The following is a 23,846-nucleotide window of genomic DNA, read 5'->3' on the forward strand; positions in this document are numbered from 1 at the left end:
TCACAGGCTAAAATCACAACATAAAAACACAAAATACATAATCAAAATAAAAATAAAAACAAGAACAACCCAATAACCCCATATAAATAATCAGAGAGGGGAAATAGAATTTAAAACACACATACACAGTACTTGTAATAAAACATATAAACATCCATCAGGTATTGTCAAGGTGTAGATTAAAATATCAATTTAACTTTATTCCAAATAAAAACATTTTAGCCATTGGTCCCCCCCCCCAATTGCAACCATTCATAGAAGCTATTTGGTCCAATGGATTAAATACACTTCCATTGTGTATTTGAGCCAGTATGGTGTAGTAGTTAAGAGCGGTAGTCTCGTAATCTGGGGAGCCGAGTCCACTTCCCCGCTCCTCCACATGCAGCTGCTGGGTGACCTTGGGCTAGTCACACTTCTTTGAAGTCTCTCAGCCCCACTCACCTCACAGAGTGTTTGTTGTGGGGGAGGAAGGGAAAGGAGAATGTTAGCCACTTTGAGACTCCTTAAAGGGAGTGATAGGCGGGATATCAAATCCAAACTCTTCTTCCTCCTCTTCTTCTTGCCCCCCCCCCCCCAATTGCAACCATTCATAGAAGCTCTTTGGTCCAATGGATCAAATACACTTCCATTGCTAAATCTGTCACCTGCAGAACCTCCTGCTGGTGGCAGGGGCAGATGTGGAAGCCTGGACCTGAATTCCCATATCCCACAGCCCAAACAAACCAGCCTGAAGATCACTAGGTAACTTTCCACTAGTCATTATTCCTTATCTCAGCCTACCCAGTAGGATTGTTGTGAAGATAAAATGGATAGGGGAGAACCATGCACACAACCATGAGCTTTTTGAAGGAAGGGAGAGATGTAAATATTCATATTCCCTGAATACTGGTGCTGCACACATCACTTTATCAGGCACCAGCCCATAGTAATTACCACAGCAGTTCTTAGTTGTATACACACTCCTAACATGAATATAAACACAAGAATCACCCTGGTGTTAAAGACAACATTTCTATGAAGAAAGCTAAAACCAAGACTTCATTCTGGTACATAGCCACAATGAAGAAACGTACATATTTCTCTTCAAGCTTCCTGGCAAGCGCCTCTGCTTTATGCCTCTCCTTTTCCTCATCATTGAAGGGATCGGCAAGGTCTTTTTTCTGTAGGGGGGAAGCAAAAAGGGAGGTGAACAACATCAGAATTGAGTCAGTTGTTACACTGTTTCACAGAGATGCCTCTTTTATCTAAGGGCCAAGAGAGAGTCTGGAATATTCAGTGGAGATTCATGCTTGTAGACGCGCTGTGTTGCAAAGGTGGGGACTTGGTTCATGCTTGTAGGAGAGCGCATTGACAAAACCAGGAGAGCTTGCCCTTGGGCTTCCAGTCTAAAAGACTAAAAACACACAATCACACACAAAAAACCCACACCCAGCAGCCACACGGGAAAGAAATTTGTCAAGTATGTGCCCAAAAAATAATTGTAAACAAACTTTTCAGTGTTGTTTAGCAGTAAGAATGTATCTGAAGACCATAGAGATTCAAGTTTTAGTCCCAGCTCAAATATTAGCATCAGCCATCCTTGACAAAGCCTTACTATATCCATATTTTGTGTTTCAAAATTCAAGTAAAAAGCTTATTCTTCCAGAGAAATCAACCTTCTACAAAACTGCCTTCCCTCTTTTAAACTAAAAGACATGTTATTAACCAATCCCACTCAAAGAGAGCTTCTTGATTCTTCCATTTTCTAGCCCACAGTATATTGTCTGCTATCAACAGAATACATAAACAATAGTTTCAATCTATTCCCCATCTCATCTTAAATTACACTGAATAAAACCAACATTGGAGTGGGCCTCAATATAGTCCCTATTATGTCAGTGATAGCTGCACTCAGGCAAGCCCACCACATAGGCAACAAATGTGCATTCCACACTGTATGTTTCCAGCATTTAAATTGATTTACTGAATATATCCTACTGAGTCTTGCAGGTGTCAAATACCATCTCAACAATGACTTATATTGTGCCTTTGTACTTGATAAACTTAGTGAAGAACTATGCACCTAACTATAAATCTTATTCCCTTGCTTCTCTAAAATAAGTCATCCCAGTTCTCCTTCCCATCTCATTTATTTGATTTGCTTAATAATTAAATCCATCAATATCTTATAGATTTTCTGATATCTTCCCAGTAAGATATGCCCATCCAACCTGTTTAAAAAACCTCCAAGGAAGGACATTTGAAGATGGCCGCCATAACCCCTCAGTCTTCTCTTCTACAGGCTAAACATACCTAACTCCCTCAACTGCTCCTCATAAGGCTTTGTTTCCAGACCCCTGATCATCTTGGTTGCCCTCCTCCACACACATTCCAGCTTGTAAATATATTTCTTAAACTGTGGTGCTCAGAACTGGCCTGGGGTATTGTTTGTGGTGGAGGGGGGTTGCCATTATTGATATTAATCTTTCATATCTTTCTTTTAGATTTTATTATGTGGAAATTGTTTAGTTTGGTTGTGTACTTTTTGACAGTTTGCTTCTTCATAGCTAGCCTTGTTACATTTGCAATTTTGATTCCCCCCATGTTGTGAGCCGCCTTGAGCATGGTTATGGCTATGGAAATTTGGAATACAAATAAAAAGATGGATGGATGGTCACAGTGCTCCAGGTGGGGTCTGGCAAGGCAGAATACAGTGGCACTATTACTTCCCTTGATCTGGACACTATAATTCTGTTGATGCACCTTAGAACTGTATTAATATTTTTTGCTGCTGCATCACACTCTTTACCCATGTTAAGGCTTGAGGTCTACTAAGACCTCTAGATTTTTTTTACATGTACTGCTGTCAAGCCAAGTGTCCACCATTCTCAAGAGATCTCAAAGCTTTGTTGTGGGGGTTTTGAAATGCACAGCTGAAGAATGTGCAACAGGAACAATAAGATGTCCACATACTTTTTCTCCTGTGGAACTGCTTTTCCCTTTCCCTCGTGTGTTCTTCAGCAGCTCTGGATAAAAGAACTCTGGACAGCGCTTGTGATCTGGCTCAAAAAGGGTGAGGGCAATGCGAACTGCTGCAGCCGCAGGTTCAGATTCCGGGGGGTGCTCTGTTCCTGTGATGTCTTCCCGGCGAGGCTTTTTCAGTAAAGTGGTGCTCAGTGGACCAGACAGAGAGGTGAGCTGGACCCTGTGGGGTTCCGTCATGGCTAGACTTACGTTGTAGTTGCTATCATGGCATGGTTTCCAACAGTCTAGGCCAAAGTCTGGACTAGTATATACATGAGGGCATCACCACTGGAAAACACACACACACAGATGGATGCCAAATGCAGAAATTAATAGATATGCTAGATTCCTGCGTTTTAAGAAAAACAACGCAACAATCTCTGCTTTCATAAGAGGAGAAGAATCATCATCCCATAGCCACACCACTGCAGGTTAGCATGTGGTCCTTGAAGTTTATGCAGCACAACTCTGCTTCAAGCCAAACGTGAAGGAAAGAAAGAAAGAACTTTCTGAACAGAGCAACTTTTATGGAATCAGTTTCATTGTGACATTGGCCGGAAAGGTCAGTCTGGGCAATGTTACTCCACATCAGAGAATTTCCCACACTGGGAACTGACATAATGCAAAAAACACTGAACACATATGCTCCGGTCTTCTGCTGAATACAAATGCCGATCTGCTAGCATTCAGACCCAAATGACTCCAGATCCATGGCATGTAGATAGCACTCTGAAACTTCTTTCCAAAGATGTATCTTCATATTTCTACCTAAAAGACAAAATCAGAAAGTTCCAGCCACAAAAACAGCACAGGTGAACACACAATTTTTGTTCCTCCATGGACTATGTTTCAAATGAGGCCTGTCTGGCAGGTCCGGTGCTGTACTGAATAATGACTGTACCCTGTAACTCAGGTAGGGATACTCTAGCCCTCCAGATGCTGCTGAACTACAAGTGCCATCAGCCCTAGCATGTATGACCAATGGCCAGGGCTGATAGTAGCTGTAGTTCAGCAACATCTGGAGGTCCAAATGTTCCCCACTCCTGCTGTAACTGGATGAGATCTCTGAATGTCCAAGCAAATAATTCTTCCACACAAAACTCAATTACACAGTTGGATGTCATGAAATGTAATAATTGCTACTAAACAAATGATTTCAGAAAAGCATTAAACTCATAGAGAACATGCATGCCCAAAAATATTAGCCATAACAGGCAGAAATGGAAGCTCCGTGTTCAGAAAAAGCATGCTTGTCCTTACCAGTTGGCAGAGACCAACCAATAAAAGCTTAGTCACTATTACACCCTCTCTGAGCACTCATCGGGGCACATTTGGGAACAGAGTGCTGAGCATAAACATTTGTTCTTAACCCAACAAAGCAACTCTTACTTTTTTGGGATTGGCAGTAACCAATAGACATGGTTTGGGCTCTGACAGATTGTGGATGCAAATGTTTCATGCCAATAGAAGATAATCAGCAAAATTATTACACAAAGTATTAGATGATCCACTCTCTAGAGTGAAAACTGGCAGACAGAAAGTCCTCTAGATAGTGATGAGAGAAAAAGCCAATTGCGGCAGCTTGGATGAGGAACTGTCCCCAAATAAAATATCTACAACTGGAGATGTCACCGCTGAACGACTGACTGTTCAATATACAGCAGTAACATAGTACTTTGTTTCCCCATGACACAGAAAGTGAGATGCACACAAACAACATGCTTTGGAGAATACATTTGTGTGAGTCATGTCCTTGGGGGCACCTGCTACAAAAGTCTCTTACACATTCAAATGACTCCCCCACCCGTTGCTTTGTGAGTAAACCCCAAGGAAAAATCTGTACCCGCTGCCTTGTGGGACATCCTTGGGAGAAGAAAAGACTAAGGAGTAAACCCTACACAAATCCAGAGTGGAGTCCCTAGGACAGTTGTCTTGTATGTCTCTTTCCAGCAACTCCTGCAGCTCACGCTGGTGCCAAATGTATTGCTATGTTTCCCTTTGGACCACAGCAGCAAGGCCAAGAGTGGGTTCTTGTTGTCTGGGTAACCCAAAGCCTCCATACACACTGCCCAGATTGGCACCCCGGAGAGATTACTTCAGTGCCGCTAATGCAGCAAAGGCAATGCAGGAGGCAACAGTTACGAATTACAAGTCTCTGCAGCCACAGCAAGCGCTGTGACTCTCTAGTGGTTTGACTTCACCCCTGGAGACACATTCCATTGTCTCTCGAGACAGATGGATGCTAACAACTACACTCTGTTCTGCTCTGCCTTGACAGCATCAGGTTGAGTGTCAGAACAAAACCCATCCACTTTCCTGTCAGGGCAATGGCACAATAACAGGATTAAGTCTGCGAGATCCAAGTAGCCCAGGCATTCAAATATAGTATTCCTTTATTTATAGAACTGATTTCAGTTTCCAGAGAGTTAATGGAATGCATGCTTCTGGTCCCCATGGCAACAACAGGCCAATTTTTCTTTATTGTTTCCTGGCATTTAGTCACTCCCCACCCGCCTCCTTTATCTAAGTGAGGTTCACTGTAGCAAAGCTAAGCTCAAGCTTAGGTAGAAAAGTTGGCATGATGTGCTGCTTAGCAAAGCCGGGAAGTCCAAAGTTTAAATCACATAAACTTAGAAGGTGGCCTTTGAACAACCCACCCTTCAAACCTCACCACAACCACCTCATAATTTGGAATATAGAGATAAAACCACTAGCTCACGTTTTATGACTAAAAGGATGATTGAAATAACATGTGTGGCATGCTCTGGTCACTAAGAAAATGTAACTAATGCAAGTGCAAAGTATTTGGAACACAGAAATAGGTTAATTGCCTTACAGGATCTGAACAAAGTCCACCTGTTTCAACATTCTCTCACACACACTGATGGGTCAGATAGATACATGGCTGTTTCCTCTGGACTTGCTCCTAGTATTCTGAGGTACACTGTCTCAGTATAGGGAAGCCCCATTGTGCTGTTGTCCAAAAGACACCAGCAAGGGTACAAGATCTATCTTGACATATCTACTTAACCCCCAAAGTGGGGAAATCTGAGGCCCAACTCCCACCAGCCGCAGCAACAGGCCAATAATCCTGAGGGGTGATGGGAGTGCAGAGCCCAAGAACATCTGGAGGCGTACAAGATCCCTCCACTGCTGGTCTGATCCAACGCTCCCAATTTCCAAAAGCAGTCAAGAAAGCTTCTCCAGGAAGCCCACAAAAGCAGAACTATGGTCCTTTCCCCCCCTTTATTTACCCATAGCATCTAGCGCTGACGTAGACTGCTCCAGCACATGGAGGTTTTGTTTACAGACATCCCAGGTAGTAGCTACTGATGTAACTCACTAGGGGGGTTCCGGTGTGGCGTGTAAGAGACTATGTAAAGATTCCCCCTCCTCCTTGTTTAGCCTTGGCGGTATCCAATTCCCCTCCCCCGCACCGATCCATGCACCCAAAATAAATGCAGAAGCACAAATGGCAATTTCCAACACTCTGCAAGGGCTGCCCACCCACGCGCACATTTGCCCTGCATTATGTATTAGGGGGAAAGAGAGGAGAAGGCCGAAGCTCATCTCCAAGTCCGGGTTAAGCGGGCGGGGGGGGGGGGTTCAAAGAAAAGGTGTCGGTTATTCCCAGCCGGCGAGGTGGCGAAAGGAAGGCCCCGTTGCCCCTGGTAACGAGGGAGGCGCTTTGGAGCGCCTGGGGAGGTTTGTCCCTTCTCCCGCCCTCTACCCGAAAGCAACGCTTACCGGCGCGCCTCCATTTCTTCGACTCCAAGCTCGCCTCACGGCACCTCTCCGCCTTCCCTCCGGCTACCTCAAACCGTTGCCGCGGCCTCAGCAGCTAACCCTTCTCGCAAGCGCCGCCGCCGCTGCTACAACTGCCGCCGCCGCCGGATCCAATTCCTCGCTCCCTCAAGTCACGTGCGAGGGGAGAGGGCGGAGAGAACGAAAAACAACAAGCCAGGGTTGGAGGGAAACCCCCGAGGCCCGCGTCACGTGACGCCAACGGAACGCGCTCGCGCTCTTCGCTTTTTGACAAGCAGAGCAGGAGGAGGAGGAGGTCTTTGTATTGCTGCTGCTGTTGAGGAAAGGAGGGGAGGGGGCGGCGACGGAGTGCGTGCTGCGCGCGCACCAGCCAGTGTCCCGGTAGGCTCTGCGGCAGAGTGTGGGGGGGGGGGGAGAGACAGAGAGCGAGAGAGAGAGAAGGAAGGAAGAGGAATAGCAGTAGGGATCGTCGTCGCTGCCAATTCTGGCTGCTGAGGGGCGGAAGGAGGGGGAGCCTGAGGAGGGGTGTGGCGGCATCGGCTGTAGAGGAGGAGGTGGTAGCAGCGGCGGCAGCAGCAGCAACAGCGACGGTGCCGGCCGGGTCAGGAAAATGGCTGCGGCTGCGGCTGCTGTTCCTGTGAACCTGCGGCTCGGAGACCTGGTGTGGTGAGTTGCGGGGTGGCACCGGGGCGGTTGGGGGGCGCCTCCCCTCTAGAAAGGGGTGAAACGGGGAAAGCTGAATCTTCTGGCCTAGGCCTCGTAAGCCCGCAGGCGGCCATCGCCGCCGTTTGTGGGCAGAGCCCTGCGAAGGAGGGACATCCCCCCCCCTTCCTCAGTCACAAACACGGACTCGCCTTGTGGGAGGAGGCACGGGCAAGTCAGCCCCGCGAGGACTTGGGGCGGGATGTGGGGCTAGACTTGCCTAGAGGGGAAATTTGCCACCTTTAAGGGGGGGGGGGAGGAAGTCGCTTCGTAGGGGGGCTGCTGGAGGTGGCGAAGGGCGACTCGACTCGAAGGGCGGCGCGGCCTGGGGCATGTTGCGAGTGAGAGGAGTTCACTTTTAAGAGACAGAAAAAGGTAAGCTTTGGTGTGAGCGGAGAAGAGAGACGAAAACGAGTAACATTATCCGGGTGGTCGGGAGATGGGGAGGAGTTAAATCTGAAACACCACCCCATGGCTTCCATTAAATGTAGCCATATTGGGGGCCACTACAGTTTCCTAAACACGCAACTTCCATAGTTAAGAGGCTTGGGCCTCCTCTGCTTTTTTGCATTTTTAGTACTGGAAGAAACTGAGGTAAAGAGGCAAACTTGGTTGTGGGGAGGGGGGGGAGTGCATGCTAATATTCTCAGTAAGCTGGCAAACTTGTGCGGAAGGGATATTCCGCATCAGTTGGGTTGGTCTTTTGGTAAGAGAAATGGAGCCAAGGGTAAATTCCTGCCAGCACTCAGTGTGAGCCAGGAAGTCTTAGGATCAAACTTATTTAAGCCTTAAGCAAGCTGCTTTTCCCCTTAATTTTAGTTTTTAGACAGCATTGTGGAGAAAATGGCACTGACATATTCCAGAATGGAGCAAAGATTGTAATTAGAATTGTACGGTAATGAATTAATTAAAAGTACTTTGAAAATTCAAATCAAGGTTACTGCTAAATAAATGGAGTTCTAGGTGGCTCGATGAGTGATCCTTTTAATTGGACCGACTAAATTCAGTGAGAGTTGTTCTGGAAGCTATTGTTTACTGTTGAAATCTGACTTCTTGAAATCATTGTAAATTGCAGTGAGTACTTAAAGCAGAGTTGTCACACACAAAGTTATTAATAGTGATAGTTATTTTAAATAACACGCTTGATGTACAAATGTCTTACTGTTTTATTTTACTTTTACAGCAACCCTGTGATTCAGGTTGCTGCTGTTCTTCTTTGCAGGATCTGAAGTGGAGAGGTAGTGACTTGGCCAAAGCCACCAAGTTAGTCCATAGCTGAGCTGGGATTTAAACTCAGGTTTTATATTGTAAAATAAGTAAGTTCCACTAAGATTAGGGGAGCATACTTCCACGTAAGTGTGCACTGGGTAGTGTCCTCAGAAGCTTTTGTTCTCATTTTTATTCTCATTTCGTCTTGTGGAATAGATCACCAATGCAGCCACTTTACGAATGGGAAGCATGAAAAGTGTAATGGCTTCTCTACCAAAAGGATACTTTCCTTTTTTACACTAGTTAGTTCAATCGAGTTACTTGAAAAACTGAGGAGCCTGCCCCCAGTACAACAGCTAACCAATTTTAAATTATAATGAAGTGAAGTAGTTACTCTGCAAAAAATGCTTTCTAAATTTTGATCCTTTCTAGAATGTTATAACAACAGAAGGTATGGCTATTGTTAACGCATAGTTTAGAAGTGGGCAAATAAGTTGAGCTACATTGGAATTTGTTCAATGAGTAATACAAAACCTTTTCTCCCTGCTCCTTTGCGACTTCCCACAATCATATTATGCACTAAGAGCCACAAGGGAGCTGTTCCATAAAATTATTTGCTACATCTTGACTGTCTCTTCATTATATGCCCCAAAATACTTTTTTCAAAAACCAGAACTTCAAATTATGTTCTTAATTAACAAGCACAAAGTGATTGTTGAAAACCCCACATAATGCAGTGAGGATACTCTGGAAATAACATTGTTAGTCTGCAAAAATGTTTGCTAGCCTTCTGGGGACTGGCGAAAAAGAGATGGAGGGTCGCACTCTTGCAGCAAACTGTTGTGTTTCTGTGCTAGGGGTGGGCACTTTCCTCATCTGATTCTCTGCCAGCCCATTCATTCACTAGAATAGAATTTTATACACTCAGTTTTATGCATTAGTCCCTTTATGGTTTCTAGGCCGGTGCTTAAATGCAGGGTTGGTGTCATTGCTTGGTTGTGTTAGGGTTGAGGTACCAAATGGGGTAATCATCTGGAATTGCCGGTGTAATGGCCACCTTTTGTAAGAGAAGGAGCCAGTAATTATATGTGACTGTGCTGGAGTTGGTGCACAAATACAGAACTGGAAGCAAGACTTAATTCTATGAAATTTTTATCTGGGCCTGTGAAGCCTGGGTTTTTTCCAGGGTAGTAGCTCAAGGCCATTGAATGCCAAGCAAGTAGTGAGTCTGCTTCTGGTAGTTAAACCCCTGTCTTCATTGAGCAGTGGTGTCTGAGCAATATGACTTATTTCAAGAGCCACTGAGCAATTTATTTTTGTGTCCTCAAGATGGGTCATAAAGCACTAGAACTACAGTACACAGATTTTGCTCCCAAGAGAACATGGTGAATGGTAAAATTTTTGGAGCAGCTATTGAGAATCTGGAAAAACTGGCAATTATTCATCTTTACATATAAGTGTGGCTTATTGGCAGATACCTCTGCCTTTCAAAGAAATCATATTCCTATGCCCCCCCCCTAATAATGACTTCTATTAAGCATTTTCTCATTTAGTGTTTCTGTTAATTCTTCTAAATGGTGGTCTTAAACAGATTTGTTTTAACTTTGAAACAAATAGCTACCGTATTTTTCGTCCTATAGGACGCACTTTTCCCCCTCCAAAAATGAAGGGGAAATGTGTGTGCATCCTATGGGGCGAATGCAGGCTTCAGGAAGCTCTCAGCAAGCCTTGGAAGCGCGCTGGAGTTCCCATCAGGCTCCCTAGGCTTGCGGATAGCAGTCTGCATCTCGAAGCCTGGGGCACGCTGCACAGCGCGCCCCGGGCTTCGGTTCCCCGACCTGGTTTGGAGGCTGGCGGTGGGGAGAAGCGCGCTTCTCCCCGCCGCCAGCCCCACAAGCTCGGGGGACAGCGGGGAGGCGCAGCACCGCCATCCCGCTGTTCCCGGACCTGGTTTGGGCTTCAGGCAGATATCGCAAGCTGTGGGAGCCCAGCGGGAAGTCGCGCTGGTCTCCCAAGGCTTGCGGAGAGCTGCCTGTTCTGGGGGCTGGGGTCGGGGGAAGCTCAGCTTCCCCCGGCCCAGCCCCACGCCGGGGGAGGGAATATATTTTTTCTTTATCTCCCCCCCCCCCCAAAAAAAAAAAAACTTGGTGCATCCTATGGGGTGAAAAATACGGTATATACCCAGCTTGCAAGTTTGTATTAGCTTATATACCAAAGAAAACTAATTATACAATCCTGGCAATAACCATCTCGGATTTCTCTTTAGACTTGCCAACAGAGTAGCTAGAATGTGATTTATTCAGAAGATGCATTTCCAGTCTGTGTTGGCTGGTGTACTCAACTTGTGAAATCGTTAAATATGAGTTCAAGTTAGAATTTGCATGTAGCTTTGTGGATAGACTTCGATGATTATTTAGTCATGTGCTAATATAGTATGTTAGGTGATCACCAAATATTGAGAGATGTGCTATAAAGAGGGATGGCAGCAGAGTGAGTGAGTGAATGCCAGCCTAACTTAATCTCATAATAACAACAACAACAACAACAACAACAATCAACTTGGTGGTTGCTTGTTCTGTATGCCAGTGTTGATTCTTGGTCTTTTGCTTCCAGGTTTGTGTCTCGTACAGCAGCTTTCGGCCCTTCCTTAATTGCTTTGCTTTCTTATTGGCAGGAATGTTGTTTCCTAGCCCTGTAAATAGGTCCAAGATTAACATGGGGACTTGTGTAATGGCTGTTAATATCAGTAAAGTAGGGGGAATGGTTCCCTACATGTGACCCATGACAAACTTTCAAAAACTGGTGCTTGCTTGAACTTTTGGATCTGCAAAGTGTAGTGCTCACTTTGTAGAACAACTTTGTTCTTCTCTAATTTCTATGAGCCAGCATGGTTAGTAGCCATAGATTATGGAAGTTGTAGTCAAGTAACCCCTAGAGGGCCACACAGTTCCTCCACTCTTGGTTTATGGACAGCAAAGCCAGTAAAAGGAGTGGTGTTAGGAGTATCATTGAAGTAAGCATCGGCAGGGATGATAGGCATTGTAGTCCAACAGCTTCTGGAGGGCAACAGATTGGAAAAGCCTGTCCTAAGGGAAAGGGGCATTTGCGGTCTGTCTTCCCCACCAGGAGAAAGGTAATTGCTTTCATTTCCCTTTGTGCTTTCTGATACAACTTCTACCTACACTAGCAGGAGAAGATGAATTTTCAGTGGCGTGAAGTCAGGGTTCCACAAATGCACTTGCCAAATTGCTGTTGCCGACTGTGAATCTAATTAAAACACACCCACAAACTCAAATCTCAGCACATGATATCTCTTCCCCTGCATTTTTTTTGTACAAATGTAAATAATAAAACATGACGTGACTAACAAAAAATGGATCACTAGGGAAGTAAAATACTAAACATTATTTTATAGTACATAATAATCAGGTAATTTCAATAAACCAGTAAAATGAATTCTTCAATAAATCAAATTAGAAAACACAGAGTAATACGGGAAAATTAATGAATAGTACCTGTTTATCTATGCTATATTGCAATGTATGTGTTATTTTAATTGTATATTTAATAAAATCACACCATACCTTGTAAAACTACTTGTTTCTCTGTCCCCTTGCCACCTACAATTTTTTGCGACAGCTTTTCCATTGTTTCCCAGACTATACTATACCAGTGATCAATATTCATTAAATTCAAGGTTTTCCAAGTTCTGGCTATTACCGTGCTAGTTGCTTTTAATAAATGTGTTATTAATTCCTTCCTAATTTGTCCATATCTGGAATATATAAATTAAGTAAGGCTAATGCTGGTGTTACTGGAATTGTCTGAGCTATAATCTGAGATAACCCTTTTAAAACTTTCTTCCAAAATTCTACTTTTTGTGGACATTCCCACCACATATGTTGGTATGTACCTATAATTTGGCATCCTCTGCAACACAACAGAGAGCTATTTGGCTGTGTATAAGATAGGCACCTCAGTGTTAAATAACACCCATTCAATTTTTAGTGAATATTCCCTAGGATTTGCTGACATATTTATATGGTGCTTTGGTCCATATAAAAATTCTATTTATCTTCTTCAATGTTTATATCCCAATTTAAATCCCACCAGCTTCTTATATTTTGTTTTTTATAAAAGGGAAAGTAATCCCTTAGTCCTCTTCCCCTGCATTATGGTGGCAGGGGGGCTTGTTTTGTGCCAAGCAGGAAATACAGACCTGCCCTTCCCTCAAATCTCCCAGCACTTGTACAGAGGATTTGAGGGAAGGGACCAGCTGCTCACTTTGGGTTGGTGTTTTCATACATTTGGAAGCATCAGAACTCTTTGTATTACAGTTTGAAGGTACTGAAAAGCAGTGAGAAACTGACACATTTTCTCTCCAAAGCTGCTTTTTTTGTTGGGTGTCATGGAAAAAAGGTCATTGGTCATCTGCAAGTAACAGCTGGCTAAGACCACCAGCTAAAACTTGTAGATTCATGTATGACACCTCCCTATAAAAAAGACTCCATATTTTTATGCACCTATATACACCTTTCATATCTAATCCCAAATCTGCCTTTTTTCTTGAGTTGCGTTTTTTAAAGTTAAGCTTGAATGTTGCTAACTGCCGGTTGGCTATTTTGTTGCATGTTTTGTTGTTACCTATTTAATCATGTATTCATGGGTGTCATTAGGGTTGGACCAGTTTTTAATAATGAATGAAACCATAGCAAGATTTGGATTACAAGACTTCCATCTACATATTGTATAATATTGAATTGTCTAGGAGGTGTAAGTATCTGTGTCAGTTTCACTTCTCAGCAGTGATGTAGGGCTAAAATATTTTCATTTCTAAAAATTCATTGCTTTGTAAAATTCATTAGTTGATGCCAGTGTAACATTAGACAAACATGTTTTCTGCATGGCAGTTTCAAAGTTGTAATAAAATGTTTTTCATGTGATTGTTCTTAGAAAATGGAAGAGAGTACATTTTGTTTTGTAAACAGGTAAAATACAAATACAAACAAAGCATGAATTCATCAGATTGGCTGTGCAGTTAAAATCAATGCCAAACCTAAAATCCATATAAACTTGGGGCTGCAAGTGTGTTTATATTTAGTTGAAGTCAAATATTCAAAATCAAATTATGCTCTGTTTAAAGCATCAATATTTTTCTAACTAAAAATTATCTGGAAAACCCGCATCACTGCTTCTCAAATAGTAATAAAGTATGATGTTTGTCTAATCCAGTGCATTTAGCCTATCTCAGTTGTTAACTTCAGGTTCCAAGCAGCCTTAAAGTGCACAGCTTGACCAATAACTGCTGGTAGAATTTGAAAAATATGAGGGGCCTGATCATCTAGGCCAGTGTTTCTCAAACTTGGGTTGCCAGGTGTTGTTGGAGTACAACTCCCTAGCTGGCAGGACTAGTGGTCAGGGATGATGAGACTTCTAGTCCCAACAACAGTTAAGACCCAAGTTTGAGAAACACTGGTCTAGGCTAAGAATTATGGCATTTCCCCATTCTTTAGGACTTGCTGCTTAATTTGATTCTGCCACCTAATTCATGGAAATCCTTTCCCCCCACCAAACCATGCCTATTAGTCTTTCTCCTGTGTGGACTAGCTGTTTCCACCTTGAGCTACCATGGTGTTTGTAACTTGTCTTATGATGGCTAAGTGTGCAAACTGTCACCAAAGCTCTGCAAACTATTGCTTAGAAATATGATTGTGTGAGGGAGCTTAAGCTTTGGGTTGGCAGTGGATCCCCAGGTGTTTCATATTGCAAGAAACTTAAATTATTTATTTTATTATTTAGTATTTTATACAGTATGGACAGGATCCAGAGTTCCTGTGAGTCAAGTCAAGGCACTGGATGCTCCTGCTGTAGGAAGGGGGGAAAGTGATTTCTCTCATTTGCTTCTTCCTCGCCCTGGGTCCCCCGAAAATCTGCTCCAAAAGGAACGTTGGCAACTGTATCAGAGGAACTGCAGGAAGGGGAAGAGGAATCAGCTAATATATTTCTGCTCCCCTCCCCCCCCTTTGGGGGGGGGGAGCCTCCATAGGCACTCATCCTCGTCTGCAAATACAAGGCACATTCTAGTCCCAAGCCTCTGTCTTTTAGCATATAATGATCTGTGCAGTCTATTATCTCTTGCAGTCTAAGCCCAAGTTACACTATTGCTTTTTCTTTCTTTTTTTGTAAACAAGCCTGTGGAGTCATGGAAACAGACTATTTTGATAGAGCTTAGCAGTATGGCTTGCCTGTGCTGGTTTAATCTAAACTGAGATAAACAGGCTTTAAGTCAAGGACTATGCATCTTGTGTGTTAAACTATATGAATTTAAAACGAGCTTTATGATAAGTTGTTTTACATGGATTTTGTAGACAGCAAGGAAAGGCAACATAAATATAAGCAATAGCCTCGATATTGTGAATAACATTCATTGGAAACCGCATTTATGTATATTATCTAGTAGACTACAAAATCAGGACCATTATTGCAGTGTTTTGTGGTTACCTTAGGTGATTACTTAATCTCTGCATTATTATTTTTCTAGACAACCCTCCATTCCTTGGGTTAAAAATTATTCCCAAAATTTGGTTTGTGTAAGAGTTTGAGGCAAAATCCTTCATATTCTTTGCCCAACCTAGGCCCTAGAAGATTTGGAACCACTGAAAAAGATCCACAAGATATTAACATGATTTGTGGAAGCATCATGGAAAAGAAGCTGAATAGACATTGTGAAGTGTGTATAACCTGTTTTTCAGATTGTACTCAAGTAAAAACATAGCACCTGGACCTCTGAGACTTGGTCTTTCAATCAATTGTACATTATACACCAACATTTTCTCTGCTTGGACTATTACTAGAAATGGTATAACAATCAGACAGTGAACTATTGGCATATAATAGCTAGGGCAAAACATATCCTGTGCCCCTTTATTTCTGACAAGTTCCAGTATTTGAGGTACCTTACTGCTGTGTGCACTCCATTTCCCTTCCATGTAAAGTAGTTGCATGAACAATTCAGAATAAGTTACTTAAAAGTGACTGCAGCACATTCTTTCATGAGAAAATCATTAGGTTTCCATATTTAGCAGCGTTAAAGAGAACCTCAATACATGAAGCTAATGAAAATGCACATTCTTTGACCAGCCTGAAACAAACTTAGATTTTTAGGGCTATTTTCTTAAATGCGTCCTAGTAAAAAAAAGTCAGAAAATGTTGCAGATAACCTTTTCCCCGGGGGGGGGGGTGTCAGACAGGTATACAGTGGTACCTCAGGTTAAGAACTTAATTCGCTCTGGAGGTCCGTTCTTAACCTGAAAGTGTTCTTAACCTGAAGCACCACTTTAGCTAATGGGGCCTCCCACTGCTGCTGCGCGATTTCTGTTCTCATCCTGAAGCAAAGTTCTTAACCCGAGGTACTATTTTTGGGTTAGCGGAGTCTGTAACCTGAAGCGTCTGTAACCCGAGGTACCACTGTATTGCCTAAAATAAAATGCAGAGGTTTGGGGTGGTAGACAACAAAGTTTTAGTCAGAGTAGATCCTTTTAAATTAATTAATGTCATTAAGTTAGGCCTATTAGTTTCAGTGAGTCTACTCTGAGTAAAATTTAGTTGAACGCTACCCTTTAAAAACCTGTTTTCTAAGTACTTTTCCCAGTTGACCTCCAGGCAGGGCTCACCAGTGTGTTGCACTTAAGATGTCATTGAACTCCCAATTCCATCAGCCCCAACCACCACAGCCAAAGGTCAGAAATGTTGGGAATTAGCGTCCATTGTCCAGTAACATCCAGAAGGCACAACATTGGCTTCTTATATGTTAGCTCATATTTTATTGTTTGTAGAATCTTAACTTCAAACCATTTCTGTTCTGTGACAATGGAAGATGTATAAAACCATTCACCCTACCTAAGCTAAGGGCCTAGTGATACTGTGAGCATATGTAATCTGTTTCCCCCCTTCATTTTCTATGGGGTAGTATCTCTAAGGAGTACAACATGGTGTGTGTGGAGAATTTTGTAAGCTGTAAACTTAAAACTCGCATGCCTGTCTTTTGTCATGAATACATGTCTAGATGAGACCGTGTGCTCCAGGGAGCAGTTTTCATATGTAATCATGTAGATAGATGTCAATGTTATTCCATATATGGTAGCTCTCTTTGTGAGGAAACAGTCAAATGTGAACAGTCCTTGGATCTGGACTCTTCAGATATTGTGGGACCCAAGAGATCCTATTTTAATTTGAAAGTAGTGCATTTAAGGAATTGCTAGCTTTGATCTGGGATTCGATGGATAATACAGTTATGAAATTCAACCTGGTATGGTCCTGAGGCAATCTGTAGTCCTTGCAAGCTAAACATGCATGCAACCAATTTATGCAGGAGAAATGAAAAGGGGGTAGTTGAAAATTTAGGAAAACCAAGCATGTTTCTGGTTTATTTTTCTGGTTGCTTTATTTGTCCTACTGACATCTGCCCTTGGGAGGCTTGTCACAAGGATTGTAAATAGCCACTGAGCTGAATGCCTGTGGCAAAAAAGAATTCCCTTCAGGTGAAGAAGCTGGGAAATTTGATGATTAAAAAAAGACTGATTTTGCAGGCAGTCCAGCAAATGTGTCTGGATATGTTTGTAAGTCAACTTGTTATGCATGGGAACATGCACTCAAGAAGATATTAGCAAGATTTTGCCTCAGTTCCAGGGAAGAGGACATTCTTTAGCATCCATGGAAGAATATTGTCCTGGATTCATACTTCCCCCCCTAAATTGCTCTCAGTTTTCTTTTCTAGTAGTACTGTGTAAGTGAAGAATGTTGAAGAGTTGCTGCGGTTTGTCATAGCCATTGGCTGACTTCTGGTTTTTCTATAGGGGGAAGCTGGGCCGATACCCTCCTTGGCCAGGAAAGGTGAGTTCTAGTGTGCACTTCACTTGCTTTTTGGTGTTCTCTTTATTGGGGTAACATATTTTTATTAATGTCAAATGCAATGTGTAGATCTACATTTCCTGCAATTAACAGTTGACCCACAGCATGTTGCATAAACCAAAGTGAATGTAGACCAGTTTAGGTGGGTTTTGAAATCAATTGTACTCCTGGATGTAGCTACTTAGCCCTTTTTCTGTCTTTCTGAAAAACTGCTTTCCCTTTTTTCATAAATAAGCCCTGACACCACCCTCAAATAAAATGTGCAATCAGATCTTATGAATGAAATAAGTCCCATTTGTGTTCAGAGGGACTTTCACTCAGATGACAATGAATAACTGCCAAAGGAAAATTTTGAAGGCTAAAGATTTATTTGTAAATGTATTTTTGTTTTGCAAAAGCTCCAGATTTAGGCCTAAATAATATCCACCAGAAAGGGACGCAGGTGGCGCTGTGGGTTAAACCACAGTGCCTAGGACTTGTCGATCAGAAGGTCGGCGGTTCAAATCCCCACGACGGGGTGAGCTCCCGTTGCTTGGTCCCTGCTCCTGGCAACTTAGCAGTTTGAAAGCACGTCAAAATGCAAGTAGATAAATAGGTACCACTCCAGCGGGAAGGTAAACGGCGTTTCCGTGCACTGCTCTGGTTCGTCAGAAGCAGCTTAGTCATGATGGCCACATGACCCGGAAGCTGTACGCCGGCTCCCTCGGCCAATAAAGCGAGATGAGCGTCACAACCCCAGAGTCAGCCACGACTGGACATAATGGTCAGGGGTCCCTTTACCTTTACCTTTACCTTTATCTTTAATATCCACCAGAAGTTCCATGATGTTATGCTGAGAGATGCCATGCTGGTGGAATCACACATAGTTGGCCTGGCGTGCAGTTGCTGGGGGCAGGCTCTTGGGGGCCCTGTAGAGATTAATCGGTTCAACCAGGCTGGTGAAAAGGAGTTGCTCAGTGGCATGGTGTGTCCATGTCATTCGTACCTTACAAAGCTACTCAGTCTTGTTCTCTTGTGCCGTTACTCTAGACCTGTAGGAAAAGCATGCTCATGTACCATAATTCATTGCTTGGGTTTGATTCTCTTATAGAAATGCTGTCAGCCTGGTTTTTCATTCTCTGGCCTCTCACAGTTCTGTGTATAAAAGAATGGAACATCTTAGCAAAATTTTAGTAGGAGGATCTCAGTGTGGGCGTTTCAATATCAATTCAGTATCTGTGTGCTAGAATCAAAGGCACAGTTACTGCAGTTACTTTATTTCATTATTTGATATATCACCGATTAGTATAGTGTTTGATTACTTCCATTCACTCGGATAAATGATTGACAAGTGTGACAAATGTCTGGATTTATCTCCTGAAAAGCTGGTGCTTTTGTAGCATTTACCTTGCAATCAGTTTGTTACTGTAGGGATAATTACAGTCTGTCCTGATGCTGTGCTGTGTATGGTGTACTTAACTATGCAAAGCCTGTTGCAGAATTACCATCTAAACTTAGTCTATATCAGCGTAACTGGCGTGATTGTGAGGCATCATGCTTTGAACTGCATAATACACAGATAGCCGCATTTGCTCGTTGATTGACATGAGTGGTGCAAGTTGTTAGGGTACATCCTAGTGACCCAGAGTCCTAAAACGTGTTACACAAGTAGTTTGACATAATTGATTTCCAGAAAAATCTCAGAATGAGATATTTTTACATATATCAGTAAAAACATGTTACATGCATTTTTGTAATAAGCTTAGCCCAAAGTTTTAAGAGTAGCACTGCACTCAGGAATATGGGCCTTCTTTTTCTGGCGTGAATATACCTTTAGTTACAAGGTATTCCCCCCCCCCCCCGCCGCCAATAATCTTGTTTCACAACAGTCTTTACCAATACATGCAAAGATTTTGGAGCGGGTTGTGTGTGTGGAGAATGTTTGAAAAGTTCTGTTTTTATTACCTCTAATTGTGGCTTCCTGTGTTTCTCTCTCAGATTGTTAACCCGCCTAAGGACCTGAAGAAGCCTCGTGGGAAGAAGTGCTTCTTTGTGAAGTTTTTTGGGACTGAAGATCAGTATGTACCCACTTCTTTTCTGCCAGGGGGATCTATTTTTAAACTTTAGAGCCTTTGTAGAAAAGCTGGCACAGTAAAAATAGTCTTAATTTATCAGCTAGCAGCAGAAACCTCTAGAGCCTATGTGCTGGTCAAGGCTGAAGAAGCTGATGTACCAGCTTACCTAGGCATCAGAAATGTCCATAGCTTTTTAAAGACAGTTTAACACACATCCACATTCCCTGCATTAGGAAGAATTTGACAGCATGTAGTTGGCATTGAGATTTATATCAAGGCTGGGGAACCTGTGGCCCTCCAGATGTTGGACTTCAGCTCCCATCAGCCCAGCTAGCATGGCCAGTGGTCAGGGATGATGGGCATTCTAGTCAAGTAATACCTGGAAGGCTGCAGGTTTAATGTTTGGTTTGTTAATTTGAAAGTCAGACTCACATATTGAATATTGTTGCAGTTGACATTAGTGATGTCCAGTGAAATAGGAAGAAACTGGTTGGTGTAAAAAAACTGAAAAGCAGTCTAGTTCATTCTCTCCCCGCCCCCATCAAAGGCAGGCATTTTTGACCATCTTCATTTGCAAAATTCAAACTTCTGGGTTCCATAAACAAGTGGAGCAGGAAGTAAAGAGGTACCTCTGTGGCATGTACAGAGAACCAAGGGAAGAGGTCAGGCATTTGCCTCATGGTGGATTTTGCAAACACTTTGGTCTGCACAGCCCATTGGTAACTGCGTGAACAATCCCGGGATAACCTTCTATATTGTATCATAATCATCCATCCCTCTGTTTCTGCTTCAAGTCTTCCCGTGCTTGAGGAGCTGGAGCCCAAACTGCATCAACCACGTACAAGAGAGAGGTATTAGCAGATTCAAGATACAATAGAGGTTTGCGGGTGCTCAGTAATCTTCAGTGGAAAAAAACAACAAAGGGCTTTGGGAAATCCCCCATACATCCCCATAAGAATTCAGTGATACAAAATGTTGAAGGAGGAAAAATAAAAACCTGATAACCATGTGGAAGGAAAAATTTAATGAGGAGTGAACCAAAAGTACTCCATGTTGCTACATTTTGTTGTAGGTTGCACTTATACAAAGTATTTCTACTGAGATATATGGACCAATGATCTGATTCTGTAAGCACCCACACATGATAATTTCATTTAAAAACTGGGCCATTGTGTCAATATTCAACACATTATGCTTTAGACAACAGCATAAACTCCTCCTTTATACTTGCTTTTTCTTTTTCTGAAGCTTAAATATTTGGACTGACAGTGCCACACGAGAGAGTGCTTGTTTTCTAGTCAGGTATATGTCCTCTAATAATTGGGGCATACCTGTCAGTGCTTCAAGGCTGTTGTTATTCCTCACCCTTAGGTAGTTCCATTTTTTGTAAATTCTTTAAACCTTACATTTTTATATTGTTGTAACCTGCTATGGGAGCTTATGGTGAAGAGCAGGTAGGAAATAATACAACATCATGAGATGGGAACAAAAAAGCAGAAGGGAGAAACTGCAGTATGCTTTTATGTGCTGTGGAAACTTTTGAAAAGTGGGTCGAATGGTCTGGAATTCTGTTTAGTTCCAGCATAGATTAATGAACAGATTGCAAATGAAAACGTTGATGTACCAAACCAAATAGCAGTATGGCATGTAGTTTATAATATAATTCGGTGAAGGAGGTTGGCTAAAGAGCAAGCCCGGAGGAATGTATTAATCATGTCCTGTTGAATGATTTCTGTCTGCTGAGCAGTGGATATTTCATTCAAGTACAGGCTACATCTTATGTATAAGGGAAAGGGAAGATATAAGCAGGGCTCTGTGTGCTGCAATTTGAGGGGGGCATAGAAGATTGTATTGCAAAAAAATAGTTTCCTGAGGCAAGCACAGTAAGTTTCTAGCCCTTACTGCGTTTATAGAAACAGGAGAGTTGATGCAAAGTACATTTATACTTTAAACTGTCCTGTCATCCTTGGCTGAAGGGCAGTATATAAAATTATTTAAAAAAAAATAAGCATTTCTATGATGCAGAATTTATTCTTATCACTTAACTGGGATAAGAGTGGGATTTTAAAAAATCATTTAGTAAACCTTTGTGACCTGTGTCTAATCCTCAGGTGAGCCTTTGAGTCACAGTCATTCACTTTAAGTGGGAATTTAGTTACCATCTGACAAAGTGTGATAATGCTCTGTTAATCCTGGTTATCTCCTCCAGTTTCTGTAATGGAAACAAAGCAGTACCTCCAGTAATGAAGCAGCATTCAGGCAAGTGCCCTCCACCCATACTTTTGAGGAAAAACAACATAAACCTGAAGTAGTCAAGGAAAAAACCCAATGTACCTTTTGACAAACTAATTTACAGCAACAATAACTAATAATAATAATAAGTTGGTTAATTATACCCTGTCCATCTGGCTGGGCCTCCTCAGCCACTCTGGGTGGCTCCCAACAGAATATTAAAAACACGATAAAACATCAAACATTAAAAACTTCCTTAAACAAAAACTATATGATGTTTTTCACCACTCAAAGTACTTTACATGTGTTTTCTTATTGTAGTCTTTAACAAACACCCTGTAAGGTAGATCAGTATTATCCCCAAAGTGCAAATAGTGAGGGGAGACTGAGATTGTTAGGCTGAATTCATGGTAGAGGTAAAGTTTGAACCAGGGTCATCCTTACGTAGTTTAGCCTCTTATCTACTGTTCCACACCAGCTCTCTATGTATGATTAGGAACATCATATTATAGAGCCATTTGGGAATACGACTTAAAACTGTAGGTCTTGCCAGATGCAGAAATTTTGTGCATCTAGGAGAGAGTTTCTGGCATATTGTTTTGGTATGCCTATGTGTGCTATGTGCATTTCACAAGACTTCACAATAGAAGACTTCCCAAGTGACTCTTTTGTGCTGTATTTGGTTGAAACAACCTCCCTCTCCTGCCAGAAACAGGAAGAAGTCAGTATGCATGTTTTTATAGTGTATATTTCCCTAAAACACCTGATTGTAGGCTTCTGGGAAGAAACTGAATAAGTTGACCATTTAAAAAAAAATTAATGCATAAATATTTGACTGAAACATTTCTTTTTAACCAAGTAATAGTTATGGCTTGTGGGCCCAGTTATGTCCACCAAGCCTCTCCTTTTGGCTTGAGAGACCATTTTAGCCAAGCCACAGCCACCTGCCCTGAATGTGATGTCATATACAATGTCAGTGTGAGGCAGGTAAATTCATATATTGCTGCTGAAACTCTGTTTACGTGTGCAATTTGATTGCAAACTGTTGCCTCACAATTCAACTTTCTGTTTATTTTTGTTTATTTTTAAAGGCAAGTTTCTAGTAGAAATATTCTTGAATGTATGTGTCTGTGAATCTTGAGAAATCTTAACTCTTGAGGGTTTGCTGAATAAGACATTCAGAGTTAGATATACGGCTTTAGTGCTATGCTTGCCTTCGTATTCTTCCCCATAGTTCCCTTTTTCAGAATAAGGAGACAGGTGCTATTCATACAGCTTTCCTTGATGCAGAATTGAGTTACCTCTACGCCTGGGCAACGGTGGGTAGGTGGGCTGCACACTGCTGGTCCACGCTCCCGCGCTGCTTCGGGGGGGGGGGAGCTGCACCGCTTTGCCGGCAGCCACCCCCCCTTCCCACTTCCATAGGAGGCTTGGGAGCGGTGGGCAGGTGGTGCGGCGCTGCCCCACACTCCCGGACTGCTTCCTGGTATAAGCTCCTGGTATAAGCACTGGGAATACCCAACGCTGAACATGACTATAACCAACTTTAATAAGTGAACGGGCATTTTTGGTTTTAAAATAAAAGGAAAAAGCTCTCATTCTGGTGACTTATGGCTGCTGTTTGTAGAAGGAATAGTGCCAGAATGGTCATATACATGGCCTAGTTCATAATATCTTCCCCAATTTTGGAACAAAAGGGCACAACTGTGATGCCAAAACAAGGAAAGGAGTTAATCCGTACACATTCTCAGTGCCCAGCCTCCTAACTAAGGCTGCTTTGTGCCTAGCTGCTTACCCATAAGTAAGCTCAATTTAATTCATTAGGACTTATTTCTGAGTAGGTCTGGCTAGCATTGCACTGTATATTATTAATAATATGTTTTGTCTGCAAGCTTAAATATTTGTGTGTGTGGATATGTTAAGTCAGGATAAACTGCTTTAAAACACTGAAGTCTGAAATCAATAGTAGCA

The 23,846-nt window shown here is 42.5% G+C and overlaps 2 protein-coding genes across 21 annotated transcripts in view; one reads left to right on the top strand and one right to left on the bottom strand.

Annotated features, from left to right (window-relative positions):
* UBN1 (ubinuclein 1) overlaps positions 1-7,058 on the bottom strand; it is a 31,996-nt gene extending 24,938 nt beyond the window's left edge. For 2 of the 3 annotated variants that reach the window (XM_079952479.1, XM_079952477.1), the window contains exons 1-3: positions 6,751-7,058; positions 2,953-3,771; positions 1,074-1,160 (exon numbers count right to left, since the gene is read on the bottom strand). In XM_079952479.1, coding sequence (XP_079808605.1) covers positions 1,074-1,160; positions 2,953-3,201 — 336 coding nt within the window. In that variant the 5' untranslated portion in view covers positions 3,202-3,771; positions 6,751-7,058. Of the gene's footprint in view, positions 1-1,073; positions 1,161-2,952; positions 3,772-6,346; positions 6,623-6,750 lie in introns of those variants that run through there. The other variant, XM_079952478.1, reaches the window with a different exon arrangement.
* Positions 7,059-7,082: 24 nt separating this feature from the next.
* GLYR1 (glyoxylate reductase 1 homolog) overlaps positions 7,083-23,846 on the top strand; it is a 41,337-nt gene continuing 24,573 nt past the window's right edge. For 9 of the 18 annotated variants that reach the window (XM_079952567.1, XM_079952570.1, XM_079952569.1 and 6 more), the window contains exons 1-3: positions 7,084-7,434; positions 17,535-17,571; positions 19,567-19,646. In XM_079952567.1, coding sequence (XP_079808693.1) covers positions 7,379-7,434; positions 17,535-17,571; positions 19,567-19,646 — 173 coding nt within the window. In that variant the 5' untranslated portion in view covers positions 7,084-7,378. Of the gene's footprint in view, positions 7,435-17,534; positions 17,572-19,566; positions 19,647-23,846 lie in introns of all 18 variants that reach the window. The other 9 variants (XM_079952571.1, XM_079952572.1, XM_079952563.1 and 6 more) reach the window with 2 other exon arrangements.

The sequence above is a fragment of the Podarcis cretensis genome (assembly GCF_951804945.1).
Source record: "Podarcis cretensis genome assembly, chromosome: 14".
In the NCBI taxonomy this organism is placed as follows: Eukaryota; Metazoa; Chordata; class Lepidosauria; order Squamata; family Lacertidae; genus Podarcis; species Podarcis cretensis.